Here is a 21,106-nt window from a genome sequence, read left to right as displayed (position 1 = left end):
AACCCAAACCACCCTGCGACCCCGCGGTCCGCAGGAGGGCACCGGGAAGCGGCCAACAGCACAGGCCAGGGGACGCGCCCCGCCCCGTACTACAACTCCCGGCGTGCCCCGCGGAGGGCGGACACCCCTGCGCCTGCGCACCGCTTGGAAACTTCCAGGCGGCGGGCGCGGTGCCTGCTGGGTAGAAGACGGCCAGTCACCTCCGCGCCATTTTGTGGCGAGGGAGTGAGGGGTTGCGTGCGTGCGTTCGGCGCCCCGTGGTGGCGGTTAGCGCTGCGCTGTGTGTTTGCGGATCGTGGACAGCGTCATGGGCTCGGACAAGCGGTGAGTACGGGTGGGAGGGCGAGGAGAGAGTTGAGGGAGGGATGGAGAGAAGGGGGGGGGCGGGCGGCCCCGCGCGGGGGGCGATGGGGAGGGGGTCGCTGCGGGCTCATCTGGTTCTGAGCTCGGCCCCGTGTGCCCCGCAGCGTGAGCAGGACGGAGCGGAGCGGCCGGTACGGCTCCATCGTGGAGCGGGAGGACCGTGAGGAGCGGGAGTCCCGCAGCCGGCGCAGGGATGACTACAAGCGGTCCAGCGAGGAGCGCCGCGGGGACCGCTACGATGACTATCGCGACTACGACAGCCGGGACTACGACAGCCGAGACTACGACAGCCGCGATAGCCGAGACTGCCGGGACTACGACAGCCGAGACTACGACAGCCGCGATAGCCGGGACTGCCGGGACTACGACAGTCGCGACAGCAGGGACTGCCGGGACTACGATTGCCGGGACAGCCGGGACTACGACTGCCGGGACTACGACAGCCGAGACTGCCGGGACTACGACAGCCGCGACTACGACAGCCGCGATAGCCGAGACTGCCGGGACTATGACAGCCGGGACTGCCGGGACTACGACAGTCGCGACAGCCGGGACTGCCGGGACTACGATAGCCGTGATTGCCGCGACTACGACAGCCGCGACAGCCGAGACTACGATTGCCGGGACTACGACAGCCGAGATTGCCGAGACTACGACAGTCGCGACAGCCGAGACTATGACAGAGACTACGATAGCCGCGATTACGATAGCCCTGAGGTGAGCGGGGCCCTGCAGCGCGGGGGGGAAGGGCCGGGGCGGGCGCTGGCGGCCTCGCCCAGCGCAGGGTCCCGACGTGAGACCCCCGGGGCCAGGGTGGGTGTCCCGGGGATGGGAGCTCGGGGTTCTGCCCAAGGCCATCGGGACCAAACGTGAGCGGGGTGGCCGAACGGGGTGTGGGTGGGTTTGTTTAGCTCTGTTTTTGTGGCGGGGGCACGCTGCTGGAGAGCACCGTGCTTAATTGTGGGCGCTGGCTTCTCAGAGGGAGCGAGAGCGCAGGAACAGCGACAAATCAGAAGATGGCTACCATTCCGATGGTGACTACGGAGAGCACGACTACAGGAACGACATTAACGACGAGAAAGAGAGCAAAACCATCATGTTGCGTGGCCTTCCCATCACGGTTACAGAGAACGATGTAAGTAGCCCAGAAAGGGGCTTCACTTTTCTTGCAGCCGGGAGCTCGGGGGCTGTGTGTCGGCTGGTCTGTGCGGTAGGCGCTGCTGCCATTTTGTTGAAAGCTGCGTCATGGTGGCCCCTCCGCAGCATGTTGGTTGCGCTGCCATTTTGAATCCTAAAAGGATTTAAACCATCTCTGTTAAGTAACAGAGGTCAGTTGAATGTTAACCACTTTATTTCAAACAGAACAATCTGTGAATAGTCTTTTTTTTTCCTATATGTTTGGATGATTTCTCTTGAGTGGATTTTAAACTGCCTACTATTTTCTGCTTTTCCGTATAGGAGGGAAGAGGCAGATTTTTTTTTTTTTTCTCCTCCTCCCGCTTCCTGGGAGAGGGGAGGGGGGCAGAGACAGAGAGGAGCTACTTACTTGAATTTTCCCAGGTCTTTATTGAGGGCAGAAGCTCTGCCCAGTGGGGTTACACACACCCCGAGCTCCTCAGCTGCGTAGGGCCCTGCACAAAGCTGCTTTGTCTGCGTACAGCTGGGGAAGTCATAAAATGGCTGCTGTGGAGCTGACGGAGCAAGTACACATGAGTGCTTGGTGCATGGTTACCTGACTTTTTTAATAGAAAAATGTTGACTGTGATCGGCTTTGAGCTTTTTGTTTGTTTTTCTTGCTGGATTATTTTGATTACTAAGATATAAGAGCGGGGCAAGGGGAAACCCTCTAAAAGCTGAGCCATTCCAATTTGTTTTCAGGCACACTCCACCTCTGCCATCTTTGTGCAACGATTGCTAACACAGATCAGTCCCCTTCCAGCGTTTCTGCAATGGAATTTTTTTCTTGGTTATTCACTCTTCTCCTAATATTAAGTGTTCTTTTTAATCATTGTGTGTTGGTCTAATATTTTTGTAAGTGCTTGATAAAGTGTAGGCTCCTGCATCCAAATTAAACAACCCAGTCAGACATTACACAGAGCATTTCGGAACAGTTTTTATTTCTGAGATATTAATGTTGTAGCTCTACAGTTGTGCAATAACAGTAGCATAATTTATGGGAAAATTTAACTCTGGAGTCATCGTGTAGATGAAGCATCTTAAGGTAACATTATTTTAACCCTGTTATGGCTGAAGAACTGATGTCTCTTTAGCTTTTTCTTTGATGATACATTCTCCATGAATCCACTTTATCGTCTGAAAAACAGAAGGGGAGCTATTAAAGGATGAGAGCTGTAGCGTGAGGCTTAAGAATGGAGCCTTGCAGTATACTGTTTTTCTTTGTTATGAGCCAAGAGCTGTTTAGATAGGCTGGGAGAGGGATACTAGCAGCATTCTTTATAAAAACTTAGAAGCAAGCACAGTATTTGCCAAATCTTGCGCAAATAACCTGGGAACACAAGATCATAGGGATTCAGGTTCTGAGTTATTCTGTGGCCTCAGTGAAGATGGCAGTTGGCTTAGTGTAGCAAAGGGTTATGTGGGTTCTCTGGTGCTCATCAGTCTCCTGATAGGTTCTCTGTAAAGGTGGGTTTTTTTAATTTCCTGAAATAGTGTTTGAGAATTTTATATTTCTCTGTACCTCTTGCATGTACTGTAAGGTAGGTTGCTGTGACTTTCCTAGCTGTCTGCCAAGATGTGAAAATTTAACTGTCTGATTAAAATCTCATGCAGATTCGCGAGCTTATTGAGTCCTTTGAAGGTCCTCAGCCTGCAGACGTGAGGCTGATGAAAAGAAAGACAGGTGAGAACTCTTAATCCAGTTTTTGACATGACCTTCCTCTTCCCCAGCCCAAAAGAGTATCCAGAATTGTCCCCAAACTGCAAGCACATGAAAAAAAAAAAAAGGTTTGCCATGGCTAAGGAATGTGGCTTTTGGAAGACTTTTAGTTAGCTGGCCAACATGTTAAAAGAAGTCTGTCTACAGGGGTTTTTGTTAACAGGTATTGGTAAGTAATAATAGTGTAAACTCATTTAATAGTATGTAGTCTGTTGCATGGTTACCTTTAAACATGGACTCAAATCAAGTGACATGTAGCCAGTTAAGGGAACTTGGTTCCTTGCCATGGCAAAATAACGAGCAGATCCCAGCAGTTGACGTCGCATTTGTAAAGCTGCTTTGTCATGAAGTAATGAAGCAGTTGGAGAGAGATTCGCCTGTTTTAAAGGAACTGACTAACACAAGTATCCCGTCTATATCTGAATGCTGTCTCTAGGTGTAAGCCGTGGTTTCGCCTTCGTGGAGTTTTATCACTTTCAAGATGCTACCAGCTGGATGGAAGCCAATCAGGTTGCTTCACTCACCAAGTCTAGATATATTCCTGAAAATGGAACAAGTCTGTACAGTTTAAAAAAAAAAAAAAAAAAAGGAAAAAATAAAGGTGGAAGGAGTGGTTTGTTCCATAAGAGTGATTTAAAAGAATAAAAGCTTTGTATATATTAAAATTTGTAACAATAGGACAGAATATCAGTTAAAATCGGGAGAGCAGATGAGCTATTTTGAGCACTCACTGGTAAAATGTGCCATTGTAAATGACATGGTTTCAGTTTAATTGGCTCATGAAGATTTAACAAGTAGTCCTTAGAAAACATGCTTCCACTGGACGTTTCCTTCTCTGTTTCCAGAGGAAGCACCAGATCTCTGCATTACATTGATATTAACCCTGAAAGAGAAGTGTCGGTTCATGGTAATAGTGTGTCCCCCCCTTTAAGGAGGGAAAACTGACTCTTCCAGAGGAAAAACATGTTTATTCCACTAAATTTGGTAGAGAATGAGTTCTCATAGATGTTATGCTGTGCATTTTGGCTTTTCTGGTGTATGAGTTGAAAAGGAGCCAAAATGATACCTCTGCCTTTTTTCCCAATTAGATTTTCTTGTGCTGCAGTTTCACTTGCTTTTGCTCCTTTTTGAATATTCATGATCTGTTTTAACAACAGAGCTGATATATACTCTCAAAGTGAGCAAAGTGTATCAAGCACTTTTTTTACAGCTGAGTATTTGATACGAAGGTCCGTGGGCAGCACGAGGAATGCTGTTCTGTGCTGTTTGTGTTACGTTTAAAGGAATGGCACCATGATGGGATTCACAGGCAGTTCCAGCAGGTGGAAGTTGGCGTGTGCCTTATACTGGAGTAGGATTTCACGTGTCCTATAGCACGGGTGATTTCCCCAGCCAGAGAGCAGCGTTCAGGTTCTGTTGTCCTGATGTGCTGCTCAGTAGGGTTGGTGGATGCAGTGGAAAGATTTACATAAATTAATGCTGAGCGTATTTTCAGAAACAAGATAGTTTTAATATATACAAAGCTGTACGGATGCATAATTTATTGAAACATATTCAAATTCACTCCAGTAACCAGCCACCCTAGTAGTAGGGAAAATGCAGAATCTTCCCAGCAGCCTGGTTGCTGCGTGTTAGATGAAAGAATGATGTATCGCAACTATGCCAGCAGCTTTGTTTCTATGTGTGCATATCGAGTGCTGGGCCCTCCAACCCTCCCTCCTGCCGGTAGGAGAAATGGCTTTGCCCTGTTTAGTTGTGCAGAATGTGAGAGCCTTATTCATGCTATGTGCTAGATCTATGTCAGACCCTGTTATGAGAAAAGCCACCGGTCCTGACACTGCTGTGGTACTTCTGCAGTAAGCCAACCTCCTATAAAACTAGTTCTATTAAAATGTCTGGGGTTTGGCCTCTAATATGTGCTTCCTCAGACGTACTTCCACCTATTTGACTAAAATAAGTTGATGGCCGTATTTGGAAAGGGCATTCTGCATACCAGTGCTTGTCAAAATGTGAGGCTGAAAATCAAGGCTTCTAAATAGGTGTAAATTCCTAACACCTCTAAAGTGAGAGGATGTGCCGAAAGCATTATGAACTTTTCCTACCTCTGGAGAAGCTTCACTTGCAGTCTAGTTACTCTGTTTGGAGAGCTCCTGCCTGAATGAAGAACACAAACCTCTCGTGCAGGCTTCCAATTGAACTGATGCTTTAGTCAAAGGAAACCACTCTGAGTTACGTTTCAGTTGATGGCACTTGTAATCCAGCCTTCAAGAAGTCTAAGAAGGGTCCCTTTGGGAGGAATTACAGTATTTTCAAAGGGACACTTCTGAAGAAAGTGCTTGGAACAGTAATCCAAATGTGGTTGTTAAAAGGTCTGGGGTGTTTGGAGAAGGGGAAGAAGTGAAGCAGTCACCTAAGGACACGTTTAAAAAGTCGCTCAGTGCTATACCAGAAGTGAATAGAAATGTGGGGGTAAAGAGGCGCCTAAAAATGTGTTAATCTTGAATGCAGCAGGTTAGGACTTTTGTCTCCTTCGAGACACTTCCTGGTTCCATGTCAGCGTTTAGTGTTTGGCAGCTTTTTCAACACTCCCTGATTCCGTTTATCTTTGCTCCACATCCCATTCTCTTACTGCCCTCGTCCTCCTCTCTGCAGGATTGGATGGGCAGGGTGTAGGTGGCGGTGGTTGTCCTCCACATCCTCCCCATATGTTGTCCATTTAATTCAGGAGCACTGATTCCTCCGAAGGGTGCTCTGCCATGGGAAAATAGACATTTGTACCTCGATACAGGAATAATTGAAACCACTTTTTTTGCAGAAAAAGCTGGTGATTCAAGGGAAGCAGATTGCGATGCACTACAGCAACCCCAGGCCTAAATTTGAGGATTGGCTTTGCAACAAGGTATAGTGCATGTTTTTCTTTATTGGAGGGAGTTTGTTTTGGCCTCAGTGCTTTCACCAGTCCAGTGGTTTGAACAAAGCAATATATGATTCAGACCTGCTCATACTGCTGGTCTGTATGACATCATAGATATAGTAAGATGCAGGAATGAAAAGGTTTTGTAGCTCTGGTGGCAAAATAGAATGACAGAGGTGTTGCTCCAGAAGACACAGCTGTGTTAGAATATGACATCATTAAGTGATAAGTGTTGAATTGCCACTGGTCTGCGCACTGCTGTGTGCTCCTTGTTTGACACGCCCCCACAAGTGGAGATGATTTAGTAAGATAAAAGCCAGAGTGTTTTGTCAGCCTTTAACTACACTTTTTGCCCATAGAGATAACTCCCTTTCCAGCCTGTGTTTCATTTAAACATTGCATTTTTGCATTTTTTTAAAGTAGTTACTGTGCCTGGGATTGTAAGTTGAAGATGACACAGTTAAAATAACTGATTCAGGAGAACTAGGGAAAAGGTAGTGAGGATGTTCTGAAAAGCAGCTGTGATACAGGCAAGGGTGGCTTTTGCTGTTCCCTACTGCTCTGGTGGGTTTACCTTCGTTAATGTTGTTTTTTTTTTTTTATTGTACAGCAAATAGCAGCATTGTTACAAATGACATGAGTTCTTACTAGTCTTCTCTTGTTCCTCGTAGTGCTGCCTTTACAACTTCAGAAGGAGGCTAAAATGCTTCCGCTGTGGAGCAGACAAGTTTGGTACGTTACGTTGATCTCTTTGACTCTGGTTTTGTGGGAAACTTTCTGTCCTATGTAGGAAACAAAGTTCACTGTATGTCTTAGGCTGGCTTGTGAAATGCTGAGTTTGAGTGAATAAACCATTTTGTAACTAAAATGTTTTCCTCTTCTTATGAAGATTCAGAACAGGAGGTGCCACCTGGAGCAGCAGAAGCCGTTCAGTCCGTGGATTATTACTGCGATAGTAAGTTATCTTTCACTTAATGTATAATGTGAAATGCGAACATAGGTACTGAAATCCTTCCTGTACCTCAGACTGTTTGCTGAAGAACTTAAAGTACTTTAGAAAGCTGATGTGCACAGCTAATGTCATACTTTATTTTCTCCTCAGCCATCATTCTCCGAAACATCGCTCCTCACACAGTAGTGGAGTCCATCATGACTGCCTTATCTCCGTATGCATCTCTGGCAGTGAATAATATTCGTCTTATCAAAGACAAGCAGACTCAGCAAAACAGAGGCTTTGCATTTGTGCAGCTGTCTTCTGCCATGGTGAGGGCCTTACTGGTGTGTTGGAGAGAAACAGCTTGTTAATGTGCTTCTGTAGCTGAAGCACTGAGAGCTATTGAGCTGTCTGAAGGACCACCCCTGTTCACCGAGGGTTAATTGACACTTGATGTGTCAAAGCCTTTCATCATTAGCTTCAGTTTGGAAAGAAGGGGGTGGGATCTTGTGAGCACATTGGAAAGCTATTTTCGTAGCAGAGTGCTGTTCTGGATTGAAGGCTAGCTTCATGCTTGTATTACAAAAATAATGGTCTTGGATCATATTTCATTCACAAAAATGAAAGTCTGGGGCATGCGATGTGGGAGAAGGTGCACAGAATTGGGCTTCTTCCACCTTCAGAAGGGGAAGAGGGGGATCTTGCTGCTCTCTGCAGCATCCAGTGGGAGGATGTAGGGACAGTAGACCTCGGTCTTGAGTGTGTGCAGGGATAGCACAGTAGGCAACAGCCATATATTGACACATGGGAAACTAGACTGAGGTACAAGTAAAACCTTTCTGTGAGAGGGGTCACATTACTGGCGCAGGCTCTCTGAAGGATGGCAGACTCTCTGTTTCTGGAGGTGTTTAAAAGACACTTAGATGAGGCATTTTGCGACATGGTTTGGTGGTGGACTTGGCAGTGTTAGGTTTACAGTTGGACTCAATGTTCTCAAAGGTCTTGCCAGACTCGGTCAGCAGTGTCATGTGTTTGGACACGCTTTAGGCAGAGCAGAACAGAGTGCCTGAGTTTAGACTCTGCTGGCCTTCCTTTTGGAGTAATTTGAGGCAAACATCTTTATAGAGCTAAGATTTTAGAACGTGTTTAATATTCAGTGACCCAGGGAAACCCATGCTATTTTGTGTGGGCTGTGATCAGCCCCATTGTGCTCTTCTAAGTGTGTATAGCATGAAGAGACAAAGGCATTCTTACAGCTTTTTAGTTGCTTTCAGTGGCTGTATGTGAGAAGGTGGAGCTTTGGGAACTTAGGAATCCTCCTCAGTAACTTGCCTTTCATAATAATGAGTATTTCTCGTTGCAGGATGCTTCTCAACTGCTGCAGATTTTACAGAGTCTTCAGCCACCATTAAAAATTGACGGCAAAACAATTGGTGTTGACTTTGCAAAGAGTGCCAGAAAGTGAGTTGCTGTAGCAGTTGATTATTCCCCACTCTGTTTATATTAAAGATTTGTAGTTGTCATACAGGCTTTTATTAAGATTACTGTCACTCCAGAGTTTTGCTTCCCTTAAGTGTCTTGTGTTGCATGCATCCTGCTCTTCACTGGGTGTGAGGAGAGTAAAAGCAGTGTTTCCTTCCAGCCCTGAGAACATCGTAACTGCTTGTGTACACAACATGCTTGTTTCCTTGGAGCCCTAGTGACTCGTTCTTGATTGTAGAACAGTAAAATTTCTTTACTTGCCAAGCAGTGCCTTGGCTTATTAATCACAATCAGTATGTTTAAAACTTCTAAGAAATCCACACATAAGGGCAGACTCTACCTCCTTGCATAGGGAGACACTTCAGAAAAGAGCAGTATTTAATCAGATGTGTGATTTTTGTGGTTTCAGAGACTTGCTTCTCCCAGACGGTAACAGAGTCAGCGCCTTCTCTGTGGCAAGTACAGCGATTGCTGCAGCTCAGTGGTCGTCCACTCAGGTATGATTTGGGGGCTGTTGCTCATTGTCCTTTTTCCCTGAAAATGAAAATGTAGGGCAAATAATTTCACTACTGACCCCTTGCTTGGCTGAACTGACCAAAGCTGTTCTGACAGGCTGGAGCATAAGCAGTGTTGAAATTCTTAAAGGCGGTAATTTATCTGTCTCTGACAAAGATTACTTGCTCAAATTTCAGCCACAGACTGGAGAAGGCAGCACCCTGGACTACAGCTACCTCCAGTCAGGACAGGATGGCTACACACAGTATGCTCAGGTTGGTAGTGGTGGTTGTGCTCTAACCGATAGATTGTTGTAATTTGGGCATCTGCTCACCTTGCGTTGTTCATTTCCCTTTGCAGTACTCCCAGGATTATCAGCAGTACTACCAAAACCAAGGAGGAGTGTTGGACACAGACACAGCTACCATATCAGGTAGTACTTGTGACATGTGGGAGCTGCTGTTGTTTGTAATGATAATTTTGCAATAGTGATATTTTACTTTAGCCTTTATGTTTGTTGAGTGAAGGGAGACTTGGCTCACTTTGCTCTCAGGGTGTCTGAGTGAGTGCGTGTTACTTGAGAACTGTAACAAATCCATTCAAGTAGGACTTGTGCAAAACGAGAGCACAGCCTCTGTTTCAGACTGTTGATACAAGCCCTGAGCTCATGAGAACTGTGTAAGCAGCTCTGGACAAACCTTCAGTGTTAGCAGCTGTCAGAGGCCAGGAATTGCTGACTTTGGGAGCAGAATATTTCCTCCCGAAAAGGAAGCTGTTCTTTGGGTGGAAAATACTGTGTATCTGTCTCCTTTTGAATGTTTATTGCCTTGTTTGGCTGCTGGAGCTGGAATTAGGAGCAGAAACTGTAAACAAAGTAATTTTAGCACTAGGGTGAAGCACTGTTTCACAGACTAGTTGGCTTATCCATTTTATTGCTCTCTGTTGGCAGGAGCTCCGGTCACTACCACCACAGCTGCAGTTGTGTCCCAGAGTCCTCAGTTATATAATCAACAGACAAACTCACCTGACTCTCCGGTAATTACAGCACTAATTACTCCTTGCTTAGTTGTGTCCTCTGCTCTTTAAAGTGAATGGTACAGCAAAGCTGCTGAGTGTCCATGGATTAAGTCACAGTGTTTATTGTCATAAGTCATCTACCATTTCTGTGATAGTTATGTTCTTTGTTGAAGGTGAGTGCTCAGTGTGCAAGAGTTAAGTGTTGCATGTGTGGTGTGGGCTGCTCCTGTCTTGTCTCACTGTTATTTTATTGTGCTTCAGTGACAGATTTTCTAATTTAGGTTCTTGGGTTTGTTGGTTTTATTTCAGTCACAATCAGCACCACCTACCACTAGCACTCAGGCACAAACAGCTCCCCCAACTGGTGTAGTCCCTGGAACCAAGTACGGTAAGCAAATGGGAGTGGCTCTTGGGGACAGGTGTCTGTCACTATAGCAAGAGAGAGACTTGGCTTTAGTTGGGTGCTCTATTGTCGTATGTCAGTGGTGAAGCTGTCCCTGGAGAACATACTCTGCAGGGGTGATTAAGAGCCCTTTACAGACATGTCTGCTGTCCTGGCTGCTAATAATCTCAGAATTTTACCTGAAATGTAGAAAGATACCTGTCTGAATTCGACTGGAACGACCATATCCCACACTTTAATTTTTTTACAGCTGTCCCTGACACTTCCACCTACCAATATGATGAATCTTCAGGATATTATTATGATCCTATAACAGGGCTCTACTATGATCCTAATTCCCAGGTAAACACAAGTTCTTCCCGCCTGTCTTAACTGTTAAGGTCCATTAGTTCCTTATTTCTCATCATATGAATGAAAGTAACTTTCTGAGGTGCACAAAATACCAAATGCAGTGGATAACTCTCAGCAATATATTTAGGGCTGGGACTTGACTTCCGTTTGGTAAAGCACTTCATTTTTCTTTCATTTTTCCTCCCAATTTGGCCCACGTGGAATTAGCACTTGTCACAGACACTGTAATTGAACTGGTGCATTGAGGAGTGCCCAGCGAAGTGCACCCAGCCCTGGGCTCTGGTGGGTCATCTCTTGGGAGAGACAAAAGGTTCTCTGTGCTGCTGGGCAGAATGCCTGCGTTTGGGGACAGAGGCTTCAGCCACTTCATGCCTTTTGACTGCTGTGTGGAGTTTGCAAACTTGTTTGGACTCTACAAAATGCCTTCCCATTTGATGTGGTAGTCTGAATCGGACAACTTCCTTGTGTTCTCCCTTGAACGCTTAGCCTGTATGAGACGTTTAACTGTCTCTGTTCCTCTCTCCGGCAGTATTACTACAATGCCTTAACCCAGCAGTACCTTTATTGGGACGGTGAAAAGGAGACCTACATGCCTGCTGCAGAAGGTGTCACATACCAACAAACAGCTACCACAACTACCACCAAAGAAGTGAAGGAGAAGAAAGAGAAGCCTAAAAGTAAAACAGCTCAACAGGTAAAAGATAAAATGGCGTTGTAACTGGGCCAAAGTCTTCTGTGGAATGGGTTAATAGTTCCCCTTTTTCATGACCAAAGGAAATCCTAGGTAATTTAGTGGGTGCACGCCTGCAATTTGCAGGCATTGTAGAGGGCTACCGAGAGGTGGAGTTGGCAAGGCTTCAGTGCAGAAATAACCTCTGCATAGGAGGAATGCATATGTAATTGTGCCAGGACCAGTGGGAGTATAACTGAGCTGTCACTTAGGGGATTAGATTGATAAGAAGGGTTCGTGCAGTAAAACAAGCAAGCTGCAATATCTTTGAATGCTGTATACAGGGAAACAGCTGCACTACATCCAGTGTCCTGTGATATAAAAATAAAAGGTAGTGGGTTGACTTGTTCTGGAAAGTATGCAAGATTGTGTCACAGGGGATTGATAGCTGTGAGAGGAGCTGTCTGAGCAAACTACTCTGTGTTTCAGATTGCTAAAGACATGGAGCGCTGGGCAAAGAGTTTGAACAAGCAGAAGGAGAACTTCAAGAATAGCTTTCAGCCACTGAGTACCAGGGAGGAGGAACGGAAAGAGTCGGCAGCTGCAGATGCAGGCTTTGCACTCTTTGAGAAAAAGGTGAAGGTGCTGGCAATAGTGTGTGGTGGGGTGTGGTACGGCAGAAAGCTTGGTGCTCATGGCATTCTTGTCTCATCCAGGGCGCTCTGTCTGAGAGACAGCAGATCTTGCCAGAGGTGATGAAAAACGGGGATGATGACAATCCACTGAAGGTGAGTGTGAGATACCTGACATGTGTTGCCAAAGGTTTACTGGTAAAGCTCCTCAGGGAAGATGGAGCAGATACTTGCTTTCCAAAACGGGATTTCCACAGTGTCACCTGTAAAACGTTGTGATGATTCCAGTGGTGCAGTGCAAGTGCAGTAGGGTGGGTGACTGAGATACGCTGGGGAAAGCTGTGGTTTCTTCCAGCCTCTGGAGCTCAGTTGAGGTTTTGAGGTCTCTAAGAACTCTGTACTCAAATTATTTTTTTTTGGCTAGTGGAAACTGAGTCTTGCAGGCACTGTAGGATGTGGTTCTTTTGAGCTGCATTTCTTCCTTAGCAACGGGAGTGTGATGCCTTTCCTGTGCATCAAACACATCTGCAGCCTCTGTGTTCCCTTTCTGGGCTCTCCCCTTAACACTGTCCTTTCTTTGCAGCGTGGCCTCGTGGCTGCCTACAGTGGCGATAGTGATAATGATGAGGACTTACTGGAAAGAATGGAGAATGAGGAAGAGAAGCTGACAGACTGGAAGAAGATGGCTTGTCTGCTGTGTAGAAGGCAGTTCCCAAACAAAGATGCTCTGATCCGGCACCAGCAGCTGTCAGACTTGCACAAGGTAGTTGCATTGTGCTGTCAGGGTGGTACTTGGTTGCCATAATTCAGCGTGTTAACCAAAGCCACAATGTGTGTTGATGTTCGGAAAACTTCCTCTTAAAGGAAAAATAGTTGCAGGTGGATTGCTTCTCTCCCAGAAGTCAGCTGCTTATGTAGAAAGAGCTGTTGTGCATTTTATGTTGTTAATGTGAATCTCTTCTTGTTTCAGCAAAATATGGATATCTATAGGAGATCAAAGCTCTCAGAGCAGGAACTTGAAGCCTTGGAGCTGCGTGAGAGAGAGGTCAGTGCTGAGATGAACAGATGAGTAGTAGCTAATGGAAAACCTGCACAGATGATACGTTGAGCGCTCCTTATCCTGACACATGTCACTTGAGATAATACCTGTAAGCCAGCCCCTTCTTGGGTCAGGGTTCAGAGCTTTCCTGTTTACACAGAAGTGTCCCACATCCCACAGCTACTGCTTAGCAGGGAAGGGTCCTTCCAGCTCAGGGCTGCCAGGCTGGGACCAGAGCCCTTCGAGTGGCAGTCAGCAGCTTACCCTGTGGGTCATGGGGCCAGGCTCTGCCTGCCCGGTGCAGGTTCTGATATGCTCCAGGGACTCGCGTTTGAGGTTCTCCTTTCTGTGGCGGTAGGCCATGTTTTAGCAGGCATTTAACTTACTCACATAGCTCAAAGATGAACAAGTGTCTTTAAATCAGCACTAAATCTGGTTCCCTTGTTGCAGATGAAATACAGAGACAGAGCAGCTGAGAGACGGGAGAAGTATGGCATCCCAGAGCCCCCTGAGCCGAAGCGCAAGAAGGTCTATGATGCTGGCACAGTGTATGTATCTGAAAACTCCTCAGCAGTTACTTCAATACATGGTGAGCAGTTTGGTTAACTCATCTCTTCGTCTTGCAGTAATTACGAGCAACCCACCAAAGATGGCCTTGACAACAGTAATATTGGCAACAAGATGCTGCAGGCCATGGGCTGGAGGGAAGGTTCGGGCTTGGGAAGAAAATGCCAGGGCATCACAGCACCCATTGAGGTAAGGAGAGATGGATGCTTCCTTGATGAGGTTTTTTTATCTAGATGCATTTTTTTATCTAGAAGCACTTGCTGCTGAAAATATTTTGTGGAAGAAACTGCGATCCTCAACGAAGTTGCCACTGTCCACATTAGCTCCTGTTTGTCCTGCTGCATCCTAGAGCTGGGGCTTGGGACAGGCAGGACTGTGCTTTCTTCTGAAGGTGCTAAGGGAGCTGCATGCCTGGCCCTGTGTGGGGTGGGCTGCTCTCCCTCCAGCTGCTGGCTTCCCAGGGTTTGTCTGCACCCTGGGTTACGCTGTTAGGAGCTGTATCATGCCACTCCACTTCAGCTGCTGGTGGGATGGGGTCAGAGCAGTGTGAAGCCAGCAAGCGTGGGATGATCACAGTCTGATCCGTTGCCAGCGCTCATGGCAGCGTGGGGTCCCCAGGGGAGCTTGAGAAGCTGGCAGGACTTAGGAGTCCATTGTGATGGTGTGGCCTCTGGCTGCAGAGCTGAAGTGTTTCTCTTCCCTTGCAGGCCCAAGTACGAATGAGAGGCGCTGGCTTGGGAGCCAAGGGCAGCTCCTACGGCGTCTCCACTGCAGATTCATACAAAGATGCGGTGCGGAAAGCCATGTTCGCTCGCTTCACGGAGATGGAGTAACGTGCTCTGACCCGCAAAGCACATGTTAGCCAGAACTGACTGTTAAACTCTGTAGCCTTGGTGGCCTGGCTGTATTCTGGTTATGGTTTAGAGCTGACCATTTCATTCCCTTGGACGTTTTTCCCTCTCGGCATGTGACACTTCCATGAGCAGATTGTCTGAACTGCCCCGATTTCATGCTGGAGAGCTCCTGGTTGGACCAGAGGGGATGCTGATCATTATACGGTCCTGTATATAGTGTAATGTATTTCGTGTTCAGAGCGTGTTGTCCAGATGCCACTCCCGCCCTCTGGAACAGGGGCAGGACCTGTTAGCTGTGGTTTCACAATGTCTTTGCTCTCCTTCTGTTGTATTGTCTGTATTGGTTTTGTTTTGGGCTTTTTTTTTTTTTTTGGAGAACTTTCCTGTACATTTTGTATGATACATCTTTGTATAGACTTTTTGAAGACTTTGATTCTAGTTGCCAGTTTGGCTCATTTCCAAAAGAAATACATCCAAAAATGTTCCTATATCTGTTTCTCGGTGGGTGAATGAAGAATAAGTTGCCAATGCTACTTGTCCTTTCTGTGGTTCTGCTTCTTCCTTGATGAGACTTCATCCTGGAGTCTCTCTCCTCGACACCACGCTGCACTCACCTGCTGATTCTTTCATCCCCGTGCTGTGCTTGGTTCAAGCGTCATTCTCACAGGTGCAGCAGGGTGCTGGCTGAGGGAGGACCAGGTCTTCTTTGCCTGCTGTTGCTATAGGTGCAGCACAGGACCAGCAGGAATGTCTGCTGCAGCTTGCTGTCCTGCTTGAGGGCCCATTGGCATTACCCTGGTGGGCTGGAGGGGAGGGTGGCCGACCTGTGTGCCCCCTCTGGGGTGGCTGTGGGGTTTCTGTGCTCCGCCTGGGCTTTTCTCTGGCCTCCCTGGGTGGAGCGCTGGGATGCTGGGGCATGGTGAACTACCTCCTCTCCCAGACATTTCCTTCTGCAGCCATTCCATTCCTGTTTTCCTGCTTCTGCTCTGCCATGCTTGTGTCTGGGGTATCACCCTGGTGTCCTCTTCCCAAGAGCCAAGGTGAGCAGAGGTTGGGCTCAGCTTTGACCTTGGCCTTCGCTGGTGCCTTTGACTGGGAGGTGTGCTCAGTCTCCCAAGAAGGTGAGTCAGCAGTGGCTTTCCTTCCCCTAGGGGTGGCCTTCCTTCTCCTGGAGCAGCCCGGCCAGCTCTGTTCAGGGGGGCATGGGAGTGGTTTAGGATGGAGCAAGAGCAGCCCCCTATCGCTTGTGCAAGGTCCTTCTGTGGGCTGAGCCCCGCTCTGCTGCCCAGTCTGGGTCTGGTGCCACTCGCTGGCCTTACCTGATTTCTGAGGAGTGCCTGGCTCGGAGGGAGCCCGGCTTGGGAAGCCCTCGACGGGTCCCTCCCGCGCTCCCCGGGCAGGGGCCGGTTGTGCCACTCAGGCGGTGCCACCAGGTGGCAGCCGTGGCCCGGCCGTCGCCCGCCCTGCCCAGGCGCGTCACGTCCGTGCGGATCCCCCGAGCACCGCGGAGGTGGGTGCAGGGGAGTGGGTGCAGCCCCCTCGGGCTTGTTGTGAGCAGTGGGAGCCGAGAGGCAAAGCCGTTGTACCAGGCGCGGGGGAGCGAGGGTGCAGGGTACAGCTTCACCGTCTCGGCTCTGCAGTGGAAGCCAGCCTGGTTGAAACAACCAGAGAACTCCAACTCTGCCTCCGTCCCCCCCAGGATGATGGTAGGGGGCGACAGGCCTGGTGCACTGCGGCAGGGAGCCCTGTGCCCCGCAGCAGCCTCCCCCACCTCCCGTAGGTCCCGGCTGGCGAGGCGGCAAAGTGCTTTGCTGCTCTGGGCTGTAAACGGGGGAGTTTGTTTCCCAGCAGGTGGGCTCAATGGGTCGATAAAATGCATTTGTGCAGCTCAGCTTCTTCCCAGCCCATCGATCCCATTCTCAGTGCATCCTCCTGATGAGGGGCGATGCCCAGGGTGTGAGGGGGGGCCCAGCCTGCGGTGGGCACAGCGCAGCCTTCTCCTGGCTCCGGCCGGCTCCTGCCAGGCTCGCTCTCCCTTTGCTGCAGCAAAGCGCTGCCCCAGTGCCAGCGGCTGAGCCAGCCCCGGCCAGTACCTGCAGCACATCAGCTGTGGTGTGGGGCCAGGAGCACGCTGTGGGATCACAGGGTCCCCCACTGCCTACTTTGTGGGGACAACTGCTGGAGGGGGAATGCCTAAAGTAGGACCTTCTCCTGGGGCAAGGCTTTAACAGGGTTCTGGGAACGCAGCTCACCCCACATGGGTCAAAGCCATGGCGAAGGCACTGCTGTTGGGTGCCCAGTGGCAGGGAGCAGTGGTGGTGTGGGAGACATGCAGCCCCCCCACTGCCAGGCATGCCCTCCAGCCCCCATGTCAGGCACTGGAGCAGGGCATGGAGGCACCAGCGCCTGCCAGCGCCTGCACCTCCAATTTAGGCAGCGCAACGCGGCTGTTCGTGACTGAATGTGCTGTGGCCCACTGCCTTCAGAGGGACGTGGTGTCCCTGCCTCCCCGGGGACCGACCTCTGGGGGCGGGGCGGGGGGAGAAGCGTGGGACAGGGCCAGCCCCATATGCACAGTAAGGAGGCAGGACACCCCTCCCAAGCAGAGGGGAGCTCCCTCAGGTGCCTGTCCCGCTGGGGCTGAGCAGCCAAACTCCTCCTGTCCAGGGGAGCTGCCTCTCCTGGTGGCCTGATCCTGATGCAGGTTGCCCAGGAGGGTGCTGCTGGTGGCTGAAGCGCCAGATGTGGGCTGATGCGGGTCCTAGCAGGGCCGCAGAGGGAAGCAGGCTGCCAGGGAGAGGTTTTTGGAGCAGGGCATGGGCAGGAGGAGCAATCCCTGGATGGGCAGAGCTTCACTGCAATCTTTTTGTGCCACAGTTTCCCTATTGCTAAGCAGCAAGAAGGTCTCTGTGGATGATGGGGGAAGAGTAAGGGCTCTGAGCCCCAGAGCACACGGAGATGCCAGATGGGGGGGGAAAGGGAAACACCCAAAGAGTGGAGACCTCAGGCACAGGGCTGGCTGTAAGGTGACCACCAGGGCCTCAGCACCAACCTGGCTGTGGCTTCTTCCAGCGCCTACAATATGCAGGACTAATGGTCGCTGTCAGTCTGATTTTAAGGCTTGGGGTTTTTCTGGCTAGCTTTCAGCATTATTAATATTAAAGCTCCTAGGCCTGCTATGCTCTGGCTTTCCGGGAGGCCCTCTGAGCATCACAAGTTCCTACGCACTAATTGAGGCGAGGAAACCAGCCAAGTCATTAGTGTGAACAGCCTCTCTCCCCAGAATTTGTTAATCGCTGGAGTTACCAACCCATGGCGGAGCTCAGCTCTCTACGTACCCAGTCCCAGGCGTCTCGCTTGCCCGCTTGCACTGTTGCCGCAACGCTGCCTGCAGGCAGGAAAACGTCTCTGCACTGCTGGCCGGGGCTGCCGGAGAGCCAGGGTGCAGGGGGGCTGGTCTGGAGCGCTTAATGCAGCAAAACTTGTTCGGGGTGCCCACAGGAGCTTGGCTTGACCTCAGGGTTTGGTGTGGCCTGGCTTAGCCCTCCTGCAATCCCCCCTGCCAAAAAGCTGCTGTGCCCAGAGCCACTTTGCCCCTCAGGGTTTATCTCCCTTGTGCTGAAAGCTGCCCTGAGACGGGAGGTGGTGTTTGCTGCCTGGGGGGCGGGGAGAGACTGGCTCAGGGATGCAGGCAGGCACATGGGTGTGTGTGCGCAGGGGTGTACGTGCTTATGCGTCTGCCTGCGGGTCCACACACGTCTGTGTGTGTGCTTATGCACTTTTGTGTGCACTTGTGCACCAACGTGTGCATGTGAGCACTTACACTCCATCAGCTTTCCAGCTCTGCCACAGGGGAGGTAACGCAGCTGCTTCCCCTTCTCGTCCCTGCTGTGTAGCTCCAGCCTCTCTAGAGCTACCCAATATGTCTGAATTACTTTGGAATTGCCCTGGAAGAGTTTTCCCTTCCCTGTGTAAATGATTTCAGCCAAATGCTCCATGGTTGTCCCACTCGAGCCTCAGCCGTGGGGCTGTTGTGGGGAAGACAGGCAGGGCCATGGTGCAGCATCCTGCTCCCTTGGGAACCGCATGGTCAAGATTTCCCTGCTGGGGTGGAAAAGAAGATGGTTTTTATTGAGTCACTATCTGCAGCAACATGGACACAATTTGCAGCCCTGGGGGGTGGAACAGAGGGTTCTGGTGCTGTTGGAAGAAACCAAAAGCAACCAGGGTTGGGATCCCAGGGCCTGGGACCTGTGTGTGCACCCAGCACCAGTATCTGCCTGGCTGGGTGCCAGGCTGCACGCCGGCCCCTGGGGCTGTGCCGCACTGAGCACCAGGCACAGGCAGCTCACCCCGACCTGGGCACTTGAGCATCTTCCTGTGCCAGGCTGTCCCAGGAGAGATGCGCCAGCCTTGCAGAAGTGCTGAAACAGGAGGGTTTGGAGGGTGAAGAAATGGTCCCCACCAGAGAGCCTTCCCTGCTGCTGGCAGCGAGCCGTCGATCACCTGCCAGGCGGTGCGGTGGCTGTGGAGCCGTGGCACGCTGGGCTGGCACTGGCTGCCGTGCAGAGCTGCGGTCGGTGGAGCCGAGCCCCTGGGGGAGAGCATGAGGGGGCTGCCCAGGGGCTGCGGGCAGCTGGACAAGCCAGTGCTGAGCTTGGTGCAGGCAGGGCCCCGGGAGCCGAGCCGAAGTCCCAAGTGCACGTTACTCCTGGTGTGTTGGTGTGTTTCCTGGGCTGCCTCAGTTTCCCTCTTTCCCAGGGCACAGTGCACCCCTGACAGCAGGCTGGTAAGCGCCATGGGATACTGTGCGGTGCTGGGGATCCCGTGGTGCTGGCAGCGGGTGGAGGTGGCTGTAGACGGTGTCTGGACCAGCTCAGGGCATTCCATGAGGGCATCACCAAGCAGCCACCACCAAAGCACCAGGTGCCCCTTGCCAGCACAGGGAAGAGGGTTTTGGAGAGCCGGGCTGTGGAGGCAGCGTGGCACACACCGGAGCCTGGGTGGTGGGGGCAGCCCGAGCCCCCTGTGCTGCTCCCTGGGGCACCCGCTGGCCCCCGGCCCGCAGAGGGGACTGAGCAGCTCGGGCCCTTTGCCAGGCGTGGGAGCCGGGGGACCCGCTCACCATCTCCGCTAGGAGGGAACTTGGATGGGAGACAGCTTCATGTCAGAAACGTTTTCGCAGGAATTTGTCACCACCTACAAACGCGCTTTTTTTTTTCTCCCCACCCCCCCTTTTTTTTTCCCATTAATGTCAAACAGACCCAAGGGGTGCGTGCATGCGGGTGCGATGGGGAAATGGGGGCTGGGTTTTTTTTTGCTCCAGTTCCTTGGAAAAAATTGTTTGGTGCGCGATCCCCTCCTCCAAAGCCTGGTTTTGGGGGAGAAACTGCTTCCTGAAGCAGAAAAAGCCAGGCAAGAGAGGGGCTGCATTTCCCCCAGCATACCACATCACGGTCCCTGCAGGGTCGACCCTATCCTGGGCACCCCAAAACATCTGTGGGCACTGGAAGCTGCTTAAAACCCCTCACCCCCCATCTCCATCCCTCCCCCGGGGCCAAATCGGGGTGGGATGCACCCGCAGCATCATTAGCACTCGTCTAGCCGCAGCAGCGGTGGTTTGAACCCGTTTGAAATGCACTTGAAAAGGGCGGATTTGATGGGAGGAATGTGACGGGTTTTTGTTCTCTGAGCCCCCTGGTTGAAGATGTGCGTAATGAAGAGCTGTGACTTTCACTCGGGTTATTTTGGGATGGACTACTTTTTTTTTCTGAGCTGGTGGAAGACCATCAAAGCGGCGCTTTGAAAAATGTCCCAGTGTATAAATAACTCTGCTGAGAGCAGAATAACGCGGGCTCCCGCGCGCGGCGCGCCGAGACGAGGCAGACGGCATCTGCCGCGCGACGTTGCATTATAAAAAGGAATTATTCATCCCTTCCTCTAATTAACTGGGTACCGCTCCCCCACGCAGGAGGGATGGCCCGACACGGAGAGCGCTCCCGGCCACGCTGGCGGAGCGGATGCTGCTCCCGGGGTCCCCCCGTGTCCCCCCCCAGGACCCACATGCCTCCCAGCACCAGCATGGGTGGGAGCAGGCAGGCTGGTGCTGCCTTGCCGTGGGGAATGATGAGGTGGGTGAGCTGGTATCAGAAAACCAGAATCCCCAGGGCACTCACTATCACTGGAAAACACCTGATCCGCCACCTCACCATCCCCTAGCCAAAATCCGGGCAGAGGGAGCAGGGTGGGGGGCAAGCCCTGGGCACCCTGCTAGCTCGTGGGTTCCTGTGCTGCGTTTTATGGTGCTCAGGGCTGCGAGTGTTGCATGGAGCATCCTGCAAAGAGCAGCCTTCGGTCACAGGAGCCACCCAAATCTGCCCAGAGACTCGGAGATGCGCAGCTCAGCTGTACCCAGGAGTGGGTTTTGGGGAGATCCCATCCCATCCCAAAGGGATGGGAGCAGCGAGGGGGTCCCTGCGCCCCCAGCGC

At 50.7% G+C, this 21,106-nt stretch overlaps 1 protein-coding gene across 1 annotated transcript; it reads left to right on the top strand.

Moving 5' to 3' along the window:
• Positions 1 to 175: 175 nt before the first annotated feature.
• RBM5 (RNA binding motif protein 5) lies at positions 176 to 15,107 on the top strand. Its single transcript, XM_082059985.1, has 24 exons — positions 176 to 324; positions 468 to 1,080; positions 1,343 to 1,498; positions 3,154 to 3,223; positions 3,696 to 3,769; positions 6,075 to 6,158; positions 6,845 to 6,905; positions 7,063 to 7,128; positions 7,276 to 7,436; positions 8,471 to 8,568; positions 8,999 to 9,086; positions 9,282 to 9,359; positions 9,445 to 9,517; positions 10,034 to 10,119; positions 10,411 to 10,489; positions 10,755 to 10,846; positions 11,385 to 11,549; positions 12,015 to 12,161; positions 12,242 to 12,313; positions 12,741 to 12,920; positions 13,128 to 13,202; positions 13,647 to 13,744; positions 13,823 to 13,952; positions 14,471 to 15,107. The coding sequence occupies exons 1-24, from the start codon at positions 308 to 310 to the stop codon at positions 14,594 to 14,596; spliced, it is 2,889 nt and encodes a 962-aa protein (XP_081916111.1). The 5' UTR covers positions 176 to 307; the 3' UTR covers positions 14,597 to 15,107.
• Positions 15,108 to 21,106: the final 5,999 nt, after the last annotated feature.

Source organism: Streptopelia decaocto (genome assembly GCF_964273445.1).
Source record: "Streptopelia decaocto genome assembly, chromosome: 8".
NCBI lineage: Eukaryota > Metazoa > Chordata > Aves > Columbiformes > Columbidae > Streptopelia > Streptopelia decaocto.
The sequence above is the reverse complement of the archived record's forward strand: the minus strand, read 5'-3'. Positions and strand labels throughout refer to the sequence as shown.

Coding starts and splice junctions, on each gene's coding strand:
- RBM5 (XM_082059985.1), top strand. Junction 9,360..9,444: donor GCTACACACAGTATGCTCAG/GTTGGTAGTGGT, acceptor TTCCCTTTGCAG/TACTCCCAGGATTATCAGCA. Junction 12,921..13,127: donor AGCTGTCAGACTTGCACAAG/GTAGTTGCATTG, acceptor TTCTTGTTTCAG/CAAAATATGGATATCTATAG.